The 26,877-nt window shown below is 48.2% G+C and overlaps 1 protein-coding gene across 1 annotated transcript in view; it reads right to left on the bottom strand.

Annotated features, from left to right (window-relative positions):
- LOC148431488 (protocadherin-16-like) overlaps nt 1-26,877 on the bottom strand; it is a 45,494-nt gene that overhangs the window by 4,332 nt on the left and 14,285 nt on the right. Inside the window, exon 2 of the mRNA XM_088466003.1 lies at nt 649-825. Within this exon, the coding sequence (XP_088322129.1) occupies nt 649-825 (177 nt within the window). The remainder of the gene's footprint in view (nt 1-648; nt 826-26,877) is intronic.

Here is a 26,877-nt window from a genome sequence, read left to right as displayed (position 1 = left end):
ACTCCAGTTACTAGGAGTGATGGGTCTGTTCTATGGGTCCTAGGTCTGTTCTGTGGATTGTGGGATCTAGGTTCTGTACTCCAATTACTAGGAGTGATGGGTCTGTTCTGTGGATCGCGGGATCTAGGTTCTGTAGTCAAATTACTAGGAGTGAGATTTGTTCTATGGGTCCTAGGTTCTGTACTCCAGTTACTAGGAGTGATGGGTCTATTCTGTGGATTGTGGGACCTAGGTTCTGTACTCCAGTTACTAGGAGTGATGGGTCTGTTCTGTGGATCGTAGGATCTAGGTCCTGTACTCCGGTTAGTAGGTGTGATGGGTCTGTTCTATGGGTCCTCGGTTCTGTACTCCAGGTACTAGGTGTGATGGGTCTTTTCTATGGGTCCTAGGTTCTGTACTCCGGTTACTAGGAGTGATGTGTCTATTCTGTGGATCCTAGTATCTAGGTTCTGTACTCCGGTTACTAGGAGTGATGTGTCTGTTCTGTGGAACCTAGAACTGGATTGTTATAGTGCTTGGATCACTGAACTGATGATTCTTCTAGATCCTGCTTAGTGTACACAGCTCCTCATGGGATACTTTCTGTGCAGAACTCATACTCTCCGTTTTGATAAATGCCTATACTACATTCCGCACTGGGCGTCTCACCCCATCTGTGGCTGTCACGTGAAGAAGGAAGAATCGCTCTCCATCATCTCGGTCCAGGGTTTCTGAGAGGCAGATCTCACCACTTTCAGAATGGATCCGAAATTGAGATGGGTATGTTGGGCTAAGAGAGTAAGAGACTGTTCCAAGACTGCCACTGTCTGCATCTGATGCCGAGACCTAGCACACAGAGTAAGGAAGAGACATTAGACAGACTCAGAACCAGCATATTATTTTGGCTCCGGTTATTTTGGTTACAATAAGAGGATTATCACATCAGGTTATTATACAGAGACGGCCAGCAGAGGTCCATGGTAACTGACAGTATTGCCATTAGGTGAGGTGACGTATGCATGGGGGGGGGTACATTGTAAAAATACTCAGAAGTTGTTTAATATTTGCTATCATATCTGCAAAAGCTCTTTTCTCTAAGTCACAGGGGCCCATTTATTAATGATCGCATTCGCAATGCGATCTGGGCACGATAATAACACCCTCGAATGTGATCATAGCGCCCAAATGTACTAAAGGGCACCTGCAAGGACAGGGGCTCCAAAAGGGTCCCGTCCCTGCGATGTGCAGGGAGTGACGTGACCGCGTCCTGTGCTGGGATCCTGCGCGGTCCTATGGATCCACCTCCCGGCTAGTTATGTGATATGTAGCCCATATAGGCTATGGCGGCTTACCCTACCTTCACATTATGGTAACTGCGGGGTCAGTCTCTGGATGCATCACGTTCCGGAAGATGGTAAATATGGCATCATCACATTCCCCATAGAAACCTATGGAGGTTGTGGCTGTCGGTAAGAATGGGAGGGACAGCAGCAGATATTGTCATACATTCAGGGGATACTACACATCTGCAGTTACCTGTTTTCTGGGAATAAGCTGGAAAAGTGTATAGATAAATGCACAGCACAGTCATTCTTCATTCCATAAGTACACTGCCCTGTTACCAGCACAATCTATGAGCTACACACTAACTGCACTCTACACACTACCTATACACACACAAACTACACACTACCTATACACACACACAAACTACACACACACTACACACTACCTATACACACACATACACTACACACACACTACACACTACCTATACACACACACAAACTACACACACACTACACACTACCTATACACACACACTACACACTACCTATACACACACACAAACTACACACACACTACACACTACCTATACACACACACTACACACAACCTATACACACACACAAACTACACACTACCTATACACACACACACACTACACACTACCTATACACACACACACACACTACCTATACACACACACAAACTACACACACACTACCTATACACACACACACACACTACACACAACATACTAACTACACACTACCTATACACCACACTAACTGCACACTAACTATACACTACACACTAACTGCACATTACACACTAACTATACACTACACACTACCTATACATACACTAACTATACACTAAACACTAACTGCACACTACCTATACACACACACACACTAACTATACACTACACAATAACTATACACTACACACTAACTGCAGACTCTGCACTAACCATACACTAACTACACAACAGACTATCTATACTGACTTGTTCTGACAGTCACCTCTCCTATACTTGCGCTGTATAAATACCCCTTCCTTCCCTGCCATCTGTGTGTATTTCCCCCAGTCTTCCACATACACTCCAATGACCACTGAAAATCTACTGTCCGCGTAGAAGGAAATATAGACTGTAAGCTCCATTGGATGAGAGACTCGTGTGAATGACAAAATATTCTCTGTACAGCGCTATATTATACTTAAGCATTATATACAAAATATGTTAATAAATACTAATTAACACATTCCCTCCCACATACGTAACGACTAACCCTTTCCATCCCACATAGATACTGATTGACATAGCACCGACTAACCCTTTCCCTCTCACATACTGACTGACATAGCACCGACTAACCCTTTCCCTCTCACATACTGACTGACATAGCACTGACTAACCCTTTCCCTCCCACATACTGACTGACATAGCACTGACTAACCCTTTCCCTCCCACATACTGACTGACATAGCACTGACTAACCCTTTCCCTCCCACATACTGACTGACATAGCACCGACTAACCCTTTCCCTCTCACATACTGACTGACATAGCACTGACTAACCCTTTCCCTCCCACCATACTGACTGACATAGCACTGACTAACCCTTTCCCTCCCACATACTGACTGACATAGCACTGACTAACCCTTTCCCTCCCACATACTGACTGACATAGCACTGACTAACCCTTTCCCTCCCACATACTGACTGACATAGCACCGACTAACCCTTTCCCTCTCACATACTGACTGACATAGCACTGACTAACCCTTTCCCTCCCACCATACTGACTGACATAGCACTGACTAACCCTTTCCCTCCCACATACTGACTGACATAGCACTGACTAACCCTTTCCCTCCCACATACTGACTGACATAGCACTGACTAACCCTTTCCCTCCCACATACTGACTGACATAGCACCGACTAACCCTTTCCCTCTCACATACTGAGTGACATAGCACCGACTAACCCTTTCCCTCCCACATACTGACTGACATAGCACTGACTAACCCTTTCCCTCCCACATACTGACTGACATAGCACTGACTAACCCTTTCCCTCCCACATACTGACTGACATAGCACTGACTAACCCTTTCCCTCTCACATACTGGCTGACATAGCACTGACTAACCCTTTCCCTCTCACATACTGGCTGACATAGCACTGACTAACCCTTTCCCTTCCACATACTGACTGACATAGCACTGACTAACTCTTTCCCTTCCACATACTGACTGACATAGCACTGACTAACCCTTTCCCTCTCACATACTGGCTGACATAGCACCGACTAACCCTTTCCCTCCCACATACTGAGTGACATAGCACCGACTAACCCTTTCCCTCCCACATACTGACTGACATAGCACTGACTAACCCTTTCCCTCTCACATACTGACTGACATAGCACTGACTAACCCTTTCCCTCCCACATACTGACTGACATAGCACTGACTAACCCTTTCCCTCTCACATACTGATTGACATAGCACCGACTAACCCTTTCCCTCCCACATAGATAATGATTGACATAGCACCGACTAACCCTTTCCCTCTCACATACTGACTGACATAGCACTGACTAACCCTTTCCCTCCCACATACTGACTGACATAGCACTGACTAACCCTTTCCCTCCCACATACTGACTGACATAGCACTGACTAACCCTTTCCCTCCCACATACTGACTGACATAGCACCGACTAACCCTTTCCCTCTCACATACTGACTGACATAGCACTGACTAACCCTTTCCCTCCCACATACTTACTGACATAGCACCGACTAACCCTTTCCCTCTCACATACGGACTGACATAGCACTGACTAACCTTTTCCCTCTCACATACTGAGTGACATAGCACTGACTAACCCTTTCCCTCCCACATACTGACTGTCATAGCACTGACTAACCCTTTCCCTCTCACATACTGACTGACATAGCACCGACTAACCCTTTCCCTCTCACATACTGACTGACATAGCACTGACTAACCCTTTCCCTCCCACATACTGGCTGACATAGCACTGACTAACCCTTTCCCTCTCACATACTGAGTGACATAGCACCGACTAACCCTTTCCCTCCCACATACTGACTGACATAGCACCGACTAACCCTTTCCCTCCCACATACTGACTGACATAGCACTGACTAACCCTTTCCCTCCCACATACTGACTGACATAGCACTGACTAACCCTTTCCCTCCCACGTACTGACTGACATAGCACTGACTAACCCTATCCCTCCCACATACTGACTGACATAGCTCTGACTAACCCTTTCCCTCTCACATACTGACTGACATAGCACTGACTAACCCTTTCCCTCCCACATACTTACTGACATAGCTCTGACTAACCCTTTCCCTCTCACATACTGACTGACATAGCTCTGACTAACCCTTTCCCTCCCACATACTGGCTGACATAGCACTGACTAACCCTTTCCCTCCCACATACTGACTGTCATAGCACTGACTAACCCTTTCCCTCTCACATACTGACAGACATAGCACTGACTAACCCTTTCCCTCTCACATACTGACTGACATAGCACTGACTAACCCTTTCCCTCTCACATACTGACTGACATAGCACTGACTAACCTTTTCCATCCCACATACTGACTGACATAGCACTGACTAACCTTTTCCCTCTCACATACTGACTGACATAGCACTGACTAACCCTTTCCCTCCCACAGCCTGACTGTCATAGCACTGACTAACCCTTTCCCTCTTACATACTGACTAACTGTCACATTTAGCATCCTGGAGTCCCCTACTGAGGGGCTGGAAGTTGTGGTCCCGGGTAATGAAGGAGTCAGGAGCGAGGGGCCTGGATGTTCAGTCTTCTCGTCCACAAGTATCAGATGTTGCCAAGACCTGACCTAGGGTGCGGAATCTAACCTGCCAGGAGGTGTCCACCAGTGACCCCTCCAAGCGGGATATGGGTTTCAGCTGCACCCGGAAAGCAGGGATCCAATGTGAGTGGGAATAGAGAAAGCACTGCTTTGGCACACTGGAAATATAAGCTCTGTACCACTAGTACAGAGAAGCACAATAGAGATGATTCCTGAAGAGGTGCTGTGGCACACCAGATGGAGAGAATCCACTGAGAAGTATGTTCTGCAGCTAATACTGGAGAGAAATGAGGATATGCTGCTGACTCGAGGAGAAGGAGGGTCTGTGCTTGGTATGCACAGTGGTGTACACCGAGTACAGAGGCAACAGGTATTCTGGTGCACCAAAAGGTGGCACTTGGAGTTGTGTACACACACACACACACACACACACACACACACACGGATATGGCACTTTGTAAATAGCAAACAGGCAAAGATGTACTATCACACTGCTGCACAAGGATATGGCTCTTATATATAGCAACAGGCAAAGATGTACTATCACACTGCTACACAAGGATATGGCACTATGTAAATAGCAAACAGGCAAAGATGTACTATCACACAGCTGTACAAGGATATGGCACTATGTAATAGCAAACAGGCAAAGATGTCCTATCACACAGCTGTACAAGGATATGGCACTTATATATAGCAACAGGCAAAGATGTACTATCACACTGCTGTACAAGGATATGGCACTATGTAATAGCAAACAGGGAAAGATGTCCTATCACACTGCTGCACAAGGATATGGCACTTTGTAAATAGCAAACAGGCAAAGATGTACTATCACACTGCTGTACAAGGATATGGCTCTTATATATAGCAACAGGCAAAGATGTACTATCACACTGCTGTACAAGGATATGGCTCTTATATATAGCAACAGGCAAAGATGTACTATCACACTGCTGTACATGGATATGGCTCTTATATATAGCAACAGGCAAAGATGTACTATCACACTGCTACACAAGGATATGGCACTATGTAAATAGCAAACAGGCAAAGATGTACTATCACACAGCTGTACAAGGATATGGCACTATGTAATAGCAAACAGGCAAAGATGTCCTATCACACAGCTGTACAAGGATATGGCACTTATATATAGCAACAGGCAAAGATGTACTATCACACTGCTGTACAAGGATATGGCACTATGTAATAGCAAACAGGGAAAGATGTCCTATCACACTGCTGCACAAGGATATGGCACTTTGTAAATAGCAAACAGGCAAAGATGTACTATCACACTGCTGTACAAGGATATGGCACTATGTAATAGCAAACAGGGAAAGATGTCCTATCACACTGCTGTACAAGGATATGGCACTTTGTAAATAGCAAACAGGCAAAGATGTACTATCACACTGCTGTACAAGGATATGGCACTATGTAATAGCAAACAGGGAAAGATGTCCTATCACACTGCTGCACAAGGATATGGCACTATGTAAATAGCAAACAGGGAAAGATGTACTATCACACTGCTGCACAAGGATATGGCACTATGTAAATAGCAAACAGGGAAAGATGTGCTATCACACTGCTGTACAAGGATATGGCACTTTGTAAATAGCAAACAGGGAAAGATGTCCTATCACACTGCTGCACAAGGATATGGCACTTTGTAAATAGCAAACAGGCAAAGATGTACTATCACACTGCTGTACAAGGATATGGCACTTTGTAAATAGCAAACAGGGAAAGATGTCCTATCACACTGCTGCACATGGATATGGCACTTTGTAAATAGCAAACAGGCAAAGCTGTACTATCACACTGCTGTACAAGGATATGGCACTTCTAAATAGCAAACAGGCAAAGATGTCCTATCACACTGCTGTACAAGGATATGGCACTTCTAAATAGCAAACAGGCAAACATGTACTATCACACAGCTGCACAAGGATATGGCACTTTGTAAATAGCAAACAGGCAAAGATGTACTATCACACTGCTGTACAAGTATATGGCACTTTGTAAATAGCAAACAGGCAAAGATGTACTATCACACTGCTACACAAGGATATGGCACTATGTAAATAGCAAACAGGCAAAGATGTACTATCACACAGCTGCACAAGGATATGGCACTTTGTAAATAGCAAACAGGCAAAGATGTACTATCACACAGCCGCACAAGGTTATGGCACTATGTAAATAGCAAACAGGCAAAGATGTACTATCACACTGCTGCACAAGGATATGGCACTATGTAATAGCAAACAGGCAAAGATGTACTATCACACAGCTGTTTAAGTATATGGCACTTATATATAGCAACAGGCAAAGATGTACTATCACACTGCTGCACAAGGATATGGCTCTTATATATAGCAACAGGCAAAGATGTCCTATCACACTGTTGTACAAGGATATGGCACTTTGTAAATAGCAAACAGGCAAAGATGTACTATCACACTGCTGTACAAGGATATGGCACTTATATATAGCAACAGGCAAAGATGTACTATCACACTGCTGTACAAGGCTATGGCACTATGTAATAGCAAACAGGCAAAGATGTGCTATCACACTGCTGCACAAGGCTATGGCACTTTGTAAATAGCAAACAGGCAAAGATGTCCTATCACACTGCTGTACAAGGATATGGCACTTATATATAGCAACAGGCAAAGATGTACTATCACACTGCTACACAAGGATATGGCACTTATATATAGCAACAGGCAAAGATGTCCTATCACACTGCTGTACAAGGATATGGCACTTATATATAGCAACAGGCAAAGATGTACTATCACACTGCTACACAAGGATATGGCACTTATATATAGCAACAGGCAAAGATGTTCTATCACACTGCTGTACAAGGATAGGGCTCTTATATATAGCAAACAGGGAAAGATGTTCTATCACACTGCTGCACAAGGATATGGCACTATGTAAATAATCACTAGCACTCAGTACAAAGGACATGTACAGAGGCATATACTGGAAATACCACTGGGAAGAGTCCCTGGAAGATTGCAAGTGAAACCTGGAGGAAGCAAATAGCAACCATCCGGGCGATAAAGAAGCTGATCAGGCAATTTCCTGGTCACCTGGAGTCCTGTTTATACCCCCAGGTAGATGTCCATTGGATGAGCAGGTCAGCTGAGAACTGACACAGCTACCACTGGATAAGGATCTATCAGGTGATTCAGCCAAGATGGCTGCACCCATGACCATCGTCGCAGGAACTCCAATATGGAGGATTGTGTGACAGTCACCTGGGGCCCGGGGAGAATACTCAGCAAGTCACCCAACGCTGCACCTGACGTCTCACTGCTCTCGCTAATGAGGGGAAGCCAGGGCTGGAGTAACAGCCGATCCCAGGCAGAATCCTGACACTAACCCTTTCCCTCTCACATACTGACTGACATAGCACTGACTAACCCTTTCCCTCCCACATACTTACTGACATAGCACTGACTAACCCTTTCCCTCCCACATACTAACTGACATAGCACTGACTAACCATATCCCTCCCACATACTTACTGACATAGCACTGACTAACCCTTTCCCTCCCACATACTTACTGACATAGCACTGACTAACCCTTTCCCTCTCACATACTGACTGACATAGCACTGACTAACCCTTTCCCTCTCACATACTGACTGACATAGCACTGACTAACCCTTTCCCTCTCACATACTGACTGACATAGCACTGACTAACCCTTTCCCTCCCACATACTGACTGACATAGCACTGACTAACCCTTTCCCTCCCACATACTGACTGACATAGCACTGACTAACCCTTTCCCTCTCACATACTGACTGACATAGCACTGACTAACCCTTTCCCTCCCACATACTGACTGACATAGCACTGACTAACCCTTTCCCTCCCACATACTGACTGACATAGCACTGACTAACCATATCCCTCCCACATACTGACTGACATAGCACTGACTAACCATATCCCTCCCACATACTGACTGACATAGCACTGACTAACCCTTTCCCTCCCACATACTGACTGACATAGCACTGACTAACCATATCCCTCCCACATACTGACTGACATAGCACCGACTAACCCTTTCCCTCTCACATACTGACTGACATAGCACTGACTAACCCTTTCCCTCCCACATACTGGCTGACATAGCACTGACTAACCCTTTCCCTCTCACATACTGAGTGACATAGCACCGACTAACCCTTTCCCTCCCACATACTGACTGACATAGCACCGACTAACCCTTTCCCTCCCACATACTGACTGACATAGCACTGACTAACCCTTTCCCTCCCACATACTGACTGACATAGCACTGACTAACCCTTTCCCTCCCACGTACTGACTGACATAGCACTGACTAACCCTATCCCTCCCACATACTGACTGACATAGCTCTGACTAACCCTTTCCCTCTCACATACTGACTGACATAGCACTGACTAACCCTTTCCCTCCCACATACTTACTGACATAGCTCTGACTAACCCTTTCCCTCTCACATACTGACTGACATAGCTCTGACTAACCCTTTCCCTCCCACATACTGGCTGACATAGCACTGACTAACCCTTTCCCTCCCACATACTGACTGTCATAGCACTGACTAACCCTTTCCTCTCACATACTGACAGACATAGCACTGACTAACCCTTTCCCTCTCACATACTGACTGACATAGCACTGACTAACCCTTTCCCTCTCACATACTGACTGACATAGCACTGACTAACCTTTTCCATCCCACATACTGACTGACATAGCACTGACTAACCTTTTCCCTCTCACATACTGACTGACATAGCACTGACTAACCCTTTCCCTCCCACATACTGACTGACATAGCACTGACTAACCCTTTCCCTCCCACAGCCTGACTGTCATAGCACTGACTAACCCTTTCCCTCTCACATACTGACTAACTGTCACATTTAGCATCCTGGAGTCCCCTACTGAGGGGCTGGAAGTTGTGGTCCCGGGTAATGAAGGAGTCAGGAGCGAGGGGCCTGGATGTTCAGTCTTCTCGTCCACAAGTATCAGATGTTGCCAAGACCTGACCTAGGGTGCGGAATCTAACCTGCCAGGAGGTGTCCACCAGTGACCCCTCCAAGCGGGATATGGGTTTCAGCTGCACCCGGAAAGCAGGGATCCAATGTGAGTGGGAATAGAGAAAGCACTGCTTTGGCACACTGGAAATATAAGCTCTGTACCACTAGTACAGAGAAGCACAATAGAGATGATTCCTGAAGAGGTGCTGTGGCACACCAGATGGAGAGAATCCACTGAGAAGTATGTTCTGCAGCTAATACTGGAGAGAAATGAGGATATGCTGCTGACTCGAGGAGAAGGAGGGTCTGTGCTTGGTATGCACAGTGGTGTACACCGAGTACAGAGGCAACAGGTATTCTGGTGCACCAAAAGGTGGCACTTGGAGTTGTGTACACACACACACACACACACACACACACACACACGGATATGGCACTTTGTAAATAGCAAACAGGCAAAGATGTACTATCACACTGCTGCACAAGGATATGGCTCTTATATATAGCAACAGGCAAAGATGTACTATCACACTGCTACACAAGGATATGGCACTATGTAAATAGCAAACAGGCAAAGATGTACTATCACACAGCTGTACAAGGATATGGCACTATGTAATAGCAAACAGGCAAAGATGTCCTATCACACAGCTGTACAAGGATATGGCACTTATATATAGCAACAGGCAAAGATGTACTATCACACTGCTGTACAAGGATATGGCACTATGTAATAGCAAACAGGGAAAGATGTCCTATCACACTGCTGCACAAGGATATGGCACTTTGTAAATAGCAAACAGGCAAAGATGTACTATCACACTGCTGCACAAGGATATGGCTCTTATATATAGCAACAGGCAAAGATGTACTATCACACTGCTGTACATGGATATGGCTCTTATATATAGCAACAGGCAAAGATGTACTATCACACTGCTACACAAGGATATGGCACTATGTAAATAGCAAACAGGCAAAGATGTACTATCACACAGCTGTACAAGGATATGGCACTATGTAATAGCAAACAGGCAAAGATGTCCTATCACACAGCTGTACAAGGATATGGCACTTATATATAGCAACAGGCAAAGATGTACTATCACACTGCTGTACAAGGATATGGCACTATGTAATAGCAAACAGGGAAAGATGTCCTATCACACTGCTGCACAAGGATATGGCACTTTGTAAATAGCAAACAGGCAAAGATGTACTATCACACTGCTGTACAAGGATATGGCACTATGTAATAGCAAACAGGGAAAGATGTCCTATCACACTGCTGTACAAGGATATGGCACTTTGTAAATAGCAAACAGGCAAAGATGTACTATCACACTGCTGTACAAGGATATGGCACTATGTAATAGCAAACAGGGAAAGATGTCCTATCACACTGCTGCACAAGGATATGGCACTATGTAAATAGCAAACAGGGAAAGATGTACTATCACACTGCTGCACAAGGATATGGCACTATGTAAATAGCAAACAGGGAAAGATGTGCTATCACACTGCTGTACAAGGATATGGCACTTTGTAAATAGCAAACAGGGAAAGATGTCCTATCACACTGCTGCACAAGGATATGGCACTTTGTAAATAGCAAACAGGCAAAGATGTACTATCACACTGCTGTACAAGGATATGGCACTTTGTAAATAGCAAACAGGGAAAGATGTCCTATCACACTGCTGCACATGGATATGGCACTTTGTAAATAGCAAACAGGCAAAGATGTACTATCACACTGCTGTACAAGGATATGGCACTATGTAATAGCAAACAGGGAAAGATGTCCTATCACACTGCTGCACAAGGATATGGCACTTTGTAAATAGCAAACAGGCAAAGATGTACTATCACACTGCTGTACAAGGATATGGCACTATGTAATAGCAAACAGGGAAAGATGTCCTATCACACTGCTGCACAAGGATATGGCACTTTGTAAATAGCAAACAGGCAAAGAAGTACTATCACACTGCTGTACAAGGATATGGCACTATGTAATAGCAAACAGGGAAAGATGTCCTATCACACTGCTGCACAAGGATATGGCACTTATATATAGCAACAGGCAAAGATGTACTATCACACTGCTGTACAAGGATATGGCACTATGTAATAGCAAACAGGGAAAGATGTCCTATCACACTGCTGCACAAGGATATGGCACTTTGTAAATAGCAAACAGGCAAAGATGTCCTATCACACTGCTGTACAAGTATATGGCACTATGTAAATAGCAACAGGCAAAGATGTACTATCACACTGCTACACAAGGCTATGGCACTTTGTAAATAGCAAACAGGCAAAGATGTACTATCACACTGCTGCACAAGGATATGGCTCTTATATATAGCAACAGGCAAAGATGTACTATCACACTGCTGTACAAGGATATGGCACTTCTAAATAGCAAACAGGCAAAGATGTCCTATCACACTGCTGTACAAGGATATGGCACTTCTAAATAGCAAACAGGCAAACATGTACTATCACACAGCTGCACAAGGATATGGCACTTTGTAAATAGCAAACAGGCAAAGATGTACTATCACACTGCTGTACAAGTATATGGCACTTTGTAAATAGCAAACAGGCAAAGATGTACTATCACACTGCTACACAAGGATATGGCACTATGTAAATAGCAAACAGGCAAAGATGTACTATCACACAGCTGCACAAGGATATGGCACTTTGTAAATAGCAAACAGGCAAAGATGTACTATCACACAGCCGCACAAGGATATGGCACTATGTAAATAGCAAACAGGCAAAGATGTACTATCACACTGCTGCACAAGGATATGGCACTATGTAATAGCAAACAGGCAAAGATGTACTATCACACAGCTGTTTAAGTATATGGCACTTATATATAGCAACAGGCAAAGATGTACTATCACACTGCTGCACAAGGATATGGCTCTTATATATAGCAACAGGCAAAGATGTCCTATCACACTGTTGTACAAGGATATGGCACTTTGTAAATAGCAAACAGGCAAAGATGTACTATCACACTGCTGTACAAGGATATGGCACTTATATATAGCAACAGGCAAAGATGTACTATCACACTGCTGTACAAGGCTATGGCACTATGTAATAGCAAACAGGCAAAGATGTACTATCACACTGCTGCACAAGGCTATGGCACTTTGTAAATAGCAAACAGGCAAAGATGTCCTATCACACTGCTGTACAAGGATATGGCACTTATATATAGCAACAGGCAAAGATGTACTATCACACTGCTACACAAGGATATGGCACTTATATATAGCAACAGGCAAAGATGTTCTATCACACTGCTGTACAAGGATAGGGCTCTTATATATAGCAAACAGGGAAAGATGTTCTATCACACTGCTGCACAAGGATATGGCACTATGTAAATAATCACTAGCACTCAGTACAAAGGACATGTACAGAGGCATATACTGGAAATACCACTGGGAAGAGTCCCTGGAAGATTGCAAGTGAAACCTGGATGAAGCAAATAGCAACCATCCGGGCGATAAAGAAGCTGATCAGGCAATTTCCTGGTCACCTGGAGTCCTGTTTATACCCCCAGGTAGATGTCCATTGGATGAGCAGGTCAGCTGAGAACTGACACAGCTACCACTGGATAAGGATCTATCAGGTGATTCAGCCAAGATGGCTGCACCCATGACCATCGTCGCAGGAACTCCAATATGGAGGATTGTGTGACAGTCACCTGGGGCCCGGGGAGAATACTCAGCAAGTCACCCAACGCTGCACCTGACGTCTCACTGCTCTCGCTAATGAGGGGAAGCCAGGGCTGGAGTAACAGCCGATCCCAGGCAGAATCCTGACACTAACCCTTTCCCTCTCACATACTGACTGACATAGCACTGACTAACCCTTTCCCTCCCACATACTTACTGACATAGCACTGACTAACCCTTTCCCTCCCACATACTAACTGACATAGCACTGACTAACCATATCCCTCCCACATACTTACTGACATAGCACTGACTAACCCTTTCCCTCCCACATACTTACTGACATAGCACTGACTAACCCTTTCCCTCTCACATACTGACTGACATAGCACTGACTAACCCTTTCCCTCTCACATACTGACTGACATAGCACTGACTAACCCTTTCCCTCCCACATACTGACTGACATAGCACTGACTAACCCTTTCCCTCCCACATACTGACTGACATAGCACTGACTAACCCTTTCCCTCTCACATACTGACTGACATAGCACTGACTAACCCTTTCCCTCCCACATACTGACTGACATAGCACTGACTAACCCTTTCCCTCCCACATACTGACTGACATAGCACTGACTAACCATATCCCTCCCACATACTGACTGACATAGCACTGACTAACCATATCCCTCCCACATACTTACTGACATAGCACTGACTAACCCTTTCCCTCCCACATACTGACTGACATAGCACTGACTAACCATATCCCTCCCACATACTTACTGACATAGCACTGACTAACCCTTTCCCTCTCACATACGGACTGACATAGCACTGACTAACCATATCCCTTCCACATACTTACTGACATAGCACTGACTAACCCTTTCCCTCCCACATACTGACTGACATAGCACTGACTAACCTTTTCCCTCTCACATACGGACTGACATAGCACTGACTAACCTTTTCCCTCTCACATACGGACTGACATAGCACTAACTAACCCATTCCCTCCCACATACTGACTGACATAGCACTGACTAACCATATCCCTCCCACATACTTACTGACATAGCACTGACTAACCCTTTCCCTCCCACATACTGACTGACATAGCACTGACTAACCCTTTCCCTCCCACATACTGACTGACATAGCACTGACTAACCATATCCCTCCCACATACTTACTGACATAGCACTGACTAACCCTTTCCCTCCCACATACTGACTGACATAGCACTGACTAACCCTTTCTCTCCCACATACTGACTGACATAGCACTGACTAACCATATCCCTCCCACATACTTACTGACATAGCACTGACTAACCCTTTCCCTCCCACATACGGACTGACATAGCACTGACTAACCCTTTCCCTCTCACATACTGACTGACATAGCACTGACTAACCCTTTCCCTCTCACATACTGACTGACATAGCACTGACTAACCTTATCCCTCCCACATACTTACTGACATAGCACTGACTAACCCTTTCCCTCCCACATACTGACTGACATAGCACTGACTAACCCTTTCCCTCTCACATACTGACTGACATAGCACTGACTAACCCTTTCCCTCCCACATACTGACTGACATAGCACTGACTAACCCTTTCCCTCCCACATACGGACTGTCATAGCACTGACTAACCCTTTTCCTCCCACATACTGACTGACATAGCACTGACTAACCCTTCCCTCTCACATACTGACTGACATAGCACTGACTAACCCTTTCCCTCCCACATGCTGACTGACATAGCACTGACTAACCCCTTCCCTCTCACATACTGAATGACATAGCACTGACTAACCCTATCCCTCCCACATACTGACTGACATAGCACTGACTAACCCTTTCCCTCCCACATAGTGACTGACATAGCACTGACTAACCCTTTCCCTCCCACATACTGACTGACATAGCACTGACTAACCCTTTTCCTCCCACATACTGACTGACAAAGCACTGACTAACCCTTTCCCTCCCACATAGTGACTGACATAGCACTGACTAACCCTTTCCCTCCCACAGCCTGACTGTCAGATCTCTGACTAACCCTTTCCCTCCCACATACTGACTGACATAGCACTGACTAACCCTTTCCCTCCCACATACTGACTGACATAGCACTGACTAACCCTTTCCCTCTCACATACTGACTGACATAGCACTGACTAACCCTTTCCCTCCCACGTACTGTACGTACTAACATAGCACTGACTAACCCTTTCCCTCTCACATACTGACTGACATAGCACTGACTAACCTTTTCCCTCCCACATACTGACTGACATAGCACTGACTAACCCTTTCCCTCCCACGTACTGTACGTATTAACATAGCACTGACTAACCCTTTCCCTCCCACATACTGACTGACATAGCACTGACTAACCCTTTCCCTCCCACATACTGACTGACATAGCACTGACTAACACTTTCCCTCCCACATACTGACTGACATAGCACTGACTAACCCTTTCCCTCCCACGTACTGTACATACTAACATAGCACTGACTAACCCTTTCCCTCTCACATACTGACTGACATAGCACTGACTAACCCTTTCCCTCCCACATACTGACTGACATACCACTGACTAACCCTTTCCCTCCCACGTACTGTACGTACTAACATAGCACTGACTAACCCTTTCCCTCCCACATACTGACTGACATAGCACTGACTAACCCTTTTCCTCCCACAATCTGACATAGCACTGACTAACCCTATCCCTCCCACATACTGAATGACATAGCACTGACTAACGCTATCCCTCCCACATACTGACTGACATAGCACTGACTAACCCTATCCCTCCCACATACTTACTGACATAGCACTGACTAACCCTTTCCCTCCCACATACTGACTGACATAGCACTGACTAACCCTTTCCCTCTCACATACTGACTGACATAGCACTGACTAACCCTTTCCCTCCCACATACTGACTGACATAGCACTGACTAACCCTTTCCCTCCCACATACTGATTGACATAGCACTGACTAACCCTTTTCCTCCCACATACTGACTGACATAGCACTGACTAACCCTTTCCCTCTCACATACTGACTGACATAGCACTGACTAACCCTTTCCCTCCCACATGCTGACTGACATAGCACTGACTAACCCTTTTCCTCCCATTTACTGACTGACATAGCACTGACTAACCCTTTCCCTCTCACATACTGACTGACATAGCACTGACTAACCCTTTCCCTCTCACATACTGATTGACATAGCACTGACTAACCCTTTCCATCCCACAGCCTGACTGTCAGAGCTCAGACTAACCCTATCCCTCCCACATACTGACTGACATAGCACTGACTAACCCTTTCCCTCCCACATACTGACTGTCATAGCACTGACTAAGCCTTTTCCTCCCACATACTGACTGACATAGCACTGACTAACCCTTTCCCTCTCACATACTGACTGACATAACACTGACTAACCCTTTCCCTCCCACATGCTGACTGACATAGCACTGACTAACCTTTTCCCTCCCACATACTGACTGACATAGCACTGACTAACCCTTTCCCTCCCACGTACTGTACGTACTAACATAGCACTGACTAACCCTTTCCCTCCCACATACTGACTGACATAGCACTGACTAACCCTTTCCCTCCCACATACTGACTGATATAGCACTGACTAACCCTTTCCCTCCCACATACTGACTGACATAGCACTGACTAACCCTTTCCCTCCCACGTACTGTACATACTAACATAGCACTGACTAACCCTTTCCCTCTCACATACTGACTGACATAGCACTGACTAACCCTTTCCCTACCACATACTGACTGACATACCACTGACTAACCCTTTCCCTCCCACGTACTGTACGTACTAACATAGCACTGACTAACCCTTTCCCTCCCACATACTGACTGACATAGCACTGACTAACCCTTTCCCTCTCACATACTGACTGACATAGCACTGACTAACCCTATCCCTCCCACATACTGAATGACATAGCACTGACTAACCCTTTCCCTCCCACATACTGACTGACATAGCACTGACTAACCCTTTCCCTCTCACATACTGACTGACATAGCACTGACTAACCCTTTCCCTCCCACATACTGACTGACATAGCACTGACTAACCCTTTCCCTCCCACATACTGACTGACATAGCACTGACTAACCCTTTCCCTCCCACGTACTGTACATACTAACATAGCACTGACTAACCCTTTCCCTCTCACATACTGACTGACATAGCACTGACTAACCCTTTCCCTCCCACATACTGACTGACTAACCCTTTCCCTCCCACGTACTGTACGTACTAACATAGCACTGACTAACCCTTTCCCTCCCACATACTGACTGACATAGCACTGACTAACCCTTTCCCTCTCACATACTGACTGACATAGCACTAACTAACCCTATCCCTCCCACATACTGAATGACATAGCACTGACTAACCCTTTCCCACCCACATACTGACTGACATAGCACTGACTAACCCTTTCCCTCTCACATACTGACTGACATAGCACTGACTAACCCTTTCCCTCCCACATACTTACTGACATAGCACTGACTAACCCTTTTCCTCCCACAATCTGACATAGCACTGACTAACCCTATCCCTCCCACATACTGAATGACATAGCACTGACTAACCCTATCCCTCCCACATACTGACTGACATAGCACTGACTAACCCTATCCCTCCCACATACTTACTGACATAGCACTGACTAACCCTTTCCCTCCCACATACTGACTGACATAGCACTGACTAACCCTTTCCCTCTCACATACTGACTGACATAGCACTGACTAACCCTTTACCTCCCACATACTTACTGACATAGCACTGACTAACCCTTTCCCTCCCACATACTGACTGACATAGCACTGACTAACCCTTTTCCTCCCACATACTGACTGACATAGCACTGACTAACCCTTTCCCTCCCACATACTGACTGACATAGCACTGACTAACCCTTTCCCTCCCACAGCCTGACTGTCAGATCTCTGACTAACCCTTTCCCTCCCACATACTGACTGACATAGCACTGACTAACCCTTTCCCTCCCACAGCCTGACTGTCATAGCACTGACTAACCCTTTCCCTCTCACATACTGATTGACATAGCACTGACTAACCCTTTCCCTCCCACAGCCTGACTGACATAGATCTGACTAACCCTTTCCCTCCCACATACTGACTGACATAGCACTGACTAACCCTTTCCCTCCCACGTACTGTACATACTAACATAGCACTGACTAACCCTTCCATTCAGATCATGCTGCAACTTAGTAGCCACCATACATTCTTTACCACACACATGACCTGGACAATAATAATGAATAGGTTTTGCAAAATAAAATATTAAGAGGTCACGTCTCCAACAGGGAATAATCCGATCCACTACTGTGGATAAATAGTCACATGTCCCTTCCTTACAAGCCAACTGAGTAACCCCTATATCACATCTAGGAAAGGCTGTGTCTCATAGCTCCTATCTCTGTCACCCTTCTGGGGAAGGGACAGTCTCCAAGTCTCATAGCTCCTATATAAGTGTCACCCTGCAGTGGGAGGGACAGCCTCCATGTCTCATAGCTCCTATCTCTGTCATCCTGGTGGGGAAGGGATAGTCTCCACGTCTCAAAGCTCCTATATAAGTGTCACCCTGCAGTGGGAGGGACAGTCTCCATGTCTCATAGCTCCTATCTAAGTGTCACACTGCAGTGGGAGGGACAGTATCCATGTCTCATAGCTCCTATCTAAGTGTCACACTGCAGTGGGAGGGACAGTATCCATGTCTCATAGCTCCTATCTTAAGTGTCACCCTGCAGTGGGACAGTCTCCATGTCTCATAGCTCCTATCTAAGAGTCACCCTGCAGTGGGAGGGGCAGTCTCCATGCCTCATAGCTCCCGTCTGTCTATGTCACCCGGCTGGGGGAGGGACAGTCGCCATGTCTCATAGCTCTTTTCTGTCTATGTCACCCTGCAGTGGGAGGGACAGTCTCCATGTCTCATAGCTCTTTTCTGTCTATGTCACCCTGCAGTGGGAGGGACAGTCTCCATGTCTCATAGCTCTTTTCTGTCTATGTCACCCTGCAGTGGGAAGGACAGTCTCCATGTCCCATAGCTCCCTTGTGTCTATATCACCCTACAGTGGGAAGGGCAGTCTCCGTGTCTCATAGCTCCTCTCTGTCTATGTCGCCCTGCAGTGGGAGGGACATTCTCCATGTCCCATAGCTCCCTTCTGTCTATGTCACCCTGCAGTGGGAGGGGCAGTCTCCATGTCTCATAACTCCCTCCTGTCTATGTCACCCTGCAGTGGGAGGGACAGTCTCCATGTCTCATAGCTCCCTCCTGTCTATGTCACCCTGCAGTGGGACGGACAGTCTCCATGTCCCATAGCTCCCCTCTGTCTATGTCACCCTGCAGTGGGAGGGGCAGTCTCCATGTCACATAGCTCCCATCTGTCTGTGTCACCTTGCAGGGGGAGGGACAGTCTCCCATGTCCCATATCTCCCTTCTGTCTATGTCACCCTGCAGTGGGAGGGGCAGTCTCCATGTCTCATAGCTCCCTTCTGTCTGTATCACCTTGCAGGGGGAGGGACAGTCTCCCATGTCCCATATCTCCCTTCTGTCTATGTCACCCTGCTGGGGGAGGGGCAGTCTCCATGTCCCATAGCTCCCGTCTGTCTATGTCACTCTGCAGTGGGAGGAACAATCTCCATGTCACATAGCCCCCGTCTGTCTATGTCACCCTGCAGTGGGAGGGACAGTCTCCATGTCTCATAGCTCGTCTCTGTCGTGTCACCCTGCAGTGTGAGGGACAGTCTCCATGTCCCATAGCTCCCTTCTGTCTATTTCACCCTGCAGTGGGAGGGACAGTCTCTATGTCTCATAGCTCCCTTCTGTCTGTGTCACCCTGCAGTGGGAGGGACAGTCTCCATGTCCCATAGCTCCCCTCTGTCTATGTCACCCTGCAGTGGGAGGGGCAGTCTCCATGTCACATAGCTCCCTTCTGTCTGTGTCACCCTGCAGTGGGAGTGACTGTCTCCATTTCCCATAACTTCCTCCTGTCTATGTCACCCTGCAGTGGGAGGGGCAGTCTCCATGTCTCATAGCTCCCTTCTGTCTGTATCACCTTGCAGGGGGAGGGACAGTCTCCCATGTCCCATATCTCCCTTCTGTCTATGTCACCCTACAGTGGGAGGGGCAGTCTCCATGTCTCATAGCTCGTCTCTGTCGTGTCACCCTGCAGTGGGAGGGACAGTCTCCATGTCCCATAGCTCCCCTCTGTCTATGTCACCCTGCAGTGGGAGTGACTGTCTCCATTTCCCATAACTTCCTCCTGTCTATGTCACCCTGCAGTGGGAGGGGCAGTCTCTATGTCCCATAGCTCCCTTCTGTCTATTTCACCCTGCAGTGGGAGGGACAGTCTCTATGTCTCATAGCTCCCTTCTGTCTGTGTCACCCTGCAGTGGGAGGGACAGTCTCCATGTCTCATAGCTCCCTTCTGTCTGTGTCACCCTGCAGTGGGAGTGACTGTCTCCATTTCCCATAACTTCCTCCTGTCTATGTCACCCTGCAGTGGGAGGGGCAGTCTCCATGTCTCATAGCTCCTCTCTGTCTATGTCACCGTGCAGTGGGAGGGACAGTCTCTATGTCTCATAGCTCCCTTCTGTCTGTGTCACCCTGCAGTGGGAGGGACAGTCTCCATGTCTCATAGCTCCCTTCTGTCTGTGTCACCCTGCAGTGGGAGTGACTGTCTCCATTTCCCATTACTTCCTCCTGTCTATGTCACCCTGCAGTGGGAGGGACAGTCTCCATGTCTCATAGCTCCTCTCTGTCTATGTCACCCTGCAGTGGGAGGGACAGTCTCCATGTCCCATAGCTCCCCTCTGTCTGTGTCACCCTGCAGTGGGAGGGGCAGTCTCCATGTCCCATAGCTCCCCTCTGTCTATGTCACCCTGCAGTGGGAAGGGCAGTCTCCATGTCCCATAGCTCCCTTCTGTCTATGTCACCCTGCAGTGGGAGGGGCAGTCTCCATGTCCCATAGCTCCCCTCTGTCTATGTCACCCTGCAGTGGGAGGGACAGTCTCCATGTCCCATAGCTCCCCTCTGTCTATGTCACCCTGCAGTGGGAGTGACTGTCTCCATTTCCCATATCTTCCTCCTGTCTATGTCACCCTGCAGTGGGAGGGGCAGTCTCCATGTCCCATAGCTCCCCTCTGTCTATGTCACCCTGCAGTGGGAGGGACAGTCTCCATGTCCCATAGCTCCCCTCTGTCTATGTCACCCTGCAGTGGGAGTGACTGTCTCCATTTCCCATAACTTCCTCCTGTCTATGTCACCCTGCAGTGGGAGGGGCAGTCTCTATGTCCCATAGCTCTTTTCAGTCTATGTCACCCTGCAGTGGGAGGGACAGTCTCCATGTCCCATCGCTCCCTTCTGTCTATGTCACCCGGCAGTGGGAGGGACAGTCTCCATGTCTCATAGCTCCTCTCTGTCTGTGTCACCCTGCAGTGGGAGGGACAGTCTCCATGTCTCATAGCTCCTCTCTGTCTGTGTCACCCTGCAGTGGGAGGGACAGTCTCCATGTCCCATAGCTCCGTTCTGTCTATGTCACCCTGCAGTGGGAGGGGCAGTCTCCATGTCTCATAGCTCCTCTCTGTCTATGTCACCCTGCAGTGGGAGGGGCAGTCTCCGTGTCTCATAGCTCCTCTCTGTCTGTGTCACCCTGCAGTGGGAGGGACAGTCTCCATGTCTCATAGCTCCTATCTGTCACCCTGCAGTGGGAGGGGCAGTCTCCATGTCCCATAGCTCCCTTCTGTCTATGTCACCCTGCAGTGGGAGGGGCAGTCTCCATGTCTCATAGCTCCTCTCTGTCTATGTCACCCTGCAGTGGGAGGGGCAGTCTCCATGTCTCATAGCTCCTCTCTGTCAGTGTCACCCTGCAGTGGGAGGGACAGTCTCCATGTCCCATAGCTCCTCTCTGTCTGTGTCATCCTGCAGTAGGAGGGGCAGTCTCCATGTCTCATAGCTCCTCTCTGTCTATGTCACCCTGCAGTGGGAGGGGCAGTCTCCATGTCTCATAGCTCCTCTCTGTCTATGTCACCCTGCAGTGGGAGGGGCAGTCTCCATGTCTCATAGCTCCTCTCTGTCTGTGTCACCCTGCAGTGGGAGGGACAGTCTCCATGTCCCATAGCTCCCTTCTGTCTATGTCACCTTGCAGTGGGAGTGACTGTCTCCATGTCTCATAGCTCCTCTCTGTCTATGTCACCCTGCAGTGGGAGGGGCAGTCTCCATGTCTCATAGCTCCTCTCTGTCAGTGTCACCCTACAGTGAGAGGGACAGTCTCCATGTCCCATAGCTCCCTTCTGTCTATGTCACCCTGCAGTGGGAGGGGTAGTCTCCGTGTCTCATAGCTCCTCTCTGTCTGTGTCACCCTGCAGTGGGAGGGACAGTCTCCATGTCTCATAGCTCCTCTCTGTCTGTGTCACCCTGCAGTGGGAGGGGCAGTTTCCATGTCCCATAGCTCCCTTCTGTCTATGTCACCTTGCAGTGGGAGGGGCAGTCTCCATGTCTCATAGCTCCTCTCTGTCTATGTCACCCTGCAGTGGGAGGGGCAGTCTCCATGTCTCATAGCTCCTCTCTGTCAGTGTCACCCTACAGTGGGAGGGACAGTCTCCATGTCCCATAGCTCCTCTCTGTCTGTGTCACCCTGCAGTGGGAGGGACAGTCTCCATGTCCCATAGCTCCTCTCTGTCTGTGTCACCCTGCAGTGGGAGGGGCAGTCTCCGTGTCTCATAGCTCCTCTCTGTCTGTGTCACCCTGCAGTGGGAGGGGCAGTCACCGTGTCTCATAGCTCCTCTCTGTCTGTGTCACCCTGCAGTGGGAGGGGCAGTCTCCGTGTCTCATAGCTCCCTTCTGTCTATGTCACCCTGCAGTGGGAGGGGCAGTCTCCGTGTCTCATAGCTCCTCTCTGTCTGTGTCACCCTGCAGTGGGAGGGACAGTCTCCATGTCTCATAGCTCCCTCCTGTCTATGTCACCCTGCAGTGGGAGGGGCAGTCTCCGTGTCTCATAGCTCCTCTCTGTCTATGTCACCCTGCAGTGGGAGGGACAGTCTCCATGTCTCATAGCTGCCTTCTGTCTATGTCACCCTGCTGGGGGAGGGACAGTCTCCATGTCTCATAGCTCCTCTCTGTCTATGTCACCCTGCAGTGGGAGGGACAGTCTCCATGTCTCATAGCTCCTATCTCTGTCTGTGTCACCCTGCAGTGGGAGGGACAGTCTCCATGTCTCATAGCTCCTCTGTCTGTGTCACCCTGCAGTGGGAGGGGCAGTCTCCATGTCTCATAGCTCCTATCTAAGTGTCACCCTGCAGTGGGAGGGACAGTCTCCATGTCTCATAGCTCCTCTCTGTCTGTGTCACCCTGCTGGGGGAGGGGCAGTCTCCGTGTCTCATAGCTCCCGTCTGTCTATGTCACCCTGCAGTGGGAGGGGCAGTCTCCATGTCCCATAGCTCCCTTCTGTCTATGTCACCTTGCAGTGGGAGGGGCAGTCTCCATGTCTCATAGCTCCTCTCTGTCTATGTCACCCTGCAGTGGGAGGGGCAGTCTCCATGTCTCATAGCTCCTCTCTGTCAGTGTCACCCTACAGTGGGAGGGACAGTCTCCATGTCCCATAGCTCCTCTCTGTCTGTGTCACCCTGCAGTGGGAGGGGCAGTCTCCGTGTCTCATAGCTCCTCTCTGTCTGTGTCACCCTGCAGTGGGAGGGGCAGTCTCCGTGTCTCATAGCTCCTCTCTGTCTGTGTCACCCTGCAGTGGGAGGGGCAGTCTCCGTGTCTCATAGCTCCCTTCTGTCTATGTCACCCTGCAGTGGGAGGGGCAGTCTCCGTGTCTCATAGCTCCTCTCTGTCTGTGTCACCCTGCAGTGGGAGGGACAGTCTCCATGTCTCATAGCTCCCTCCTGTCTATGTCACCCTGCAGTGGGAGGGGCAGTCTCCGTGTCTCATAGCTCCTCTCTGTCTATGTCACCCTGCAGTGGGAGGGACAGTCTCCATGTCTCATAGCTGCCTTCTGTCTATGTCACCCTGCTGGGGGAGGGACAGTCTCCATGTCTCATAGCTCCTCTCTGTCTATGTCACCCTGCAGTGGGAGGGACAGTCTCCATGTCTCATAGCTCCTATCTCTGTCTGTGTCACCCTGCAGTGGGAGGGACAGTCTCCATGTCTCATAGCTCCTCTGTCTGTGTCACCCTGCAGTGGGAGGGGCAGTCTCCATGTCTCATAGCTCCTATCTAAGTGTCACCCTGCAGTGGGAGGGACAGTCTCCATGTCTCATAGCTCCTCTCTGTCTGTGTCACCCTGCTGGGGGAGGGGCAGTCTCCGTGTCTCATAGCTCCCGTCTGTCTATGTCACCCTGCAGTGGGAGGGGCAGCCTCCATGTCTCATAGCTCCTCTCTGTCAGTGTCACCCTACAGTGGGAGGGACAGTCTCCATGTCCCATAGCTCCTCTCTGTCTGTGTCACCCTGCAGTGGGAGGGGCAGTCTCCATGTCTCATAGCTCCTCTCTGTCTGTGTCACCCTGCAGTGGGAGGGGCAGTCTCCATGTTTCATAGCTCCTCTCTGTCTATGTCACCCTGCAGTGGGAGGGACAGTCTCCATGTCTCATAGCTCCTCTCTGTCTGTGTCACCCTGCAGTGGGAGGGGCAGTCTCCATGTCTCATAGCTCCTCTCTGTCTATGTCACCCTGCAGTGGGAGGGGCAGTCTCCATGTCTCATAGCTCCTCTCTGTCTGTGTCACCCTGCAGTGGGAGGGGCAGTTTCCGTGTCTCATAGCTCCCTTCTGTCTATGTCACCCTGCAGTGGGAGGGGCAGTCTCCGTGTCTCATAGCTCCTCTCTGTCTGTGTCACCCTGCAGTGGGAGGGACAGTCTCCATGTCTCATAGCTCCCTCCTGTCTATGTCACCCTGCAGTGGGAGGGGCAGTCTCCGTGTCTCATAGCTCCTCTCTGTCTATGTCACCCTGCAGTGGGAGGGACAGTCTCCATGTCTCATAGCTCCTATCTCTGTCTGTGTCACCCTGCAGTGGGAGGGACAGTCTCCATGTCCCATAGCTGCCTTCTGTCTATGTCACCCTGCTGGGGGAGGGACAGTCTCCATGTCTCATAGCTCCTCTCTGTCTATGTCACCCTGCAGTGGGAGGGACAGTCTCCATGTCTCATAGCTCCTATCTCTGTCTGTGTCACCCTGCAGTGGGAGGGACAGTCTCCATGTCTCATAGCTCCTCTGTCTGTGTCACCCTGCAGTGGGAGGGGCAGTCTCCATGTCTCATAGCTCCTATCTAAGTGTCACCCTGCAGTGGGAGGGACAGTCTCCATGTCTCATAACTCCTCTGTCTTTGTCACCCTGCAGTGGGAGGGACAGTCTCCATCATGGGCCTGATTCTGATTGGACGGTATTACACAGCCGCAGAAAAGCGCAGGCACGCGGCTGTGTGATACCGTACAACTAAAATGCACATGCATCAGGAGGTGTGTGTAGGAAATAAGTGCCTCCTGCATGTATATGTAACCCAAGCACTGCGCATGAAGATGCACCATCGGATCACCATCGCTACCATCGGTTATGATCATTGCAGCCAGTATGTGTCAGTGGAAGCTTAGTCACTATTGGAACTGGTCAGATGGGTCCAGGAAGTCTGTGTCTGACGCAGCGCGCAGAGGCTGAGCTATCACCAGTGGCACCACGACACAAAAGCGGACCAGAAAACGGCACAATCTGTGTTCTGCATGGAATCACTATATAGGATGCAGCATGTTGCCTTGAAATACGTGACAATAATACGCAGGACGGGACAGGCTCATACCTACATTTCATTTCTCCTGCA

This window comes from Taudactylus pleione, unplaced genomic scaffold (assembly GCF_031769625.1).
Source record: "Taudactylus pleione unplaced genomic scaffold, aTauple2 ptg002247l, whole genome shotgun sequence".
In the NCBI taxonomy this organism is placed as follows: Eukaryota; Metazoa; Chordata; class Amphibia; order Anura; family Myobatrachidae; genus Taudactylus; species Taudactylus pleione.
Note: the sequence above shows the minus strand (reverse complement) of the source record. Positions and strands in the feature narration are given on the sequence as shown.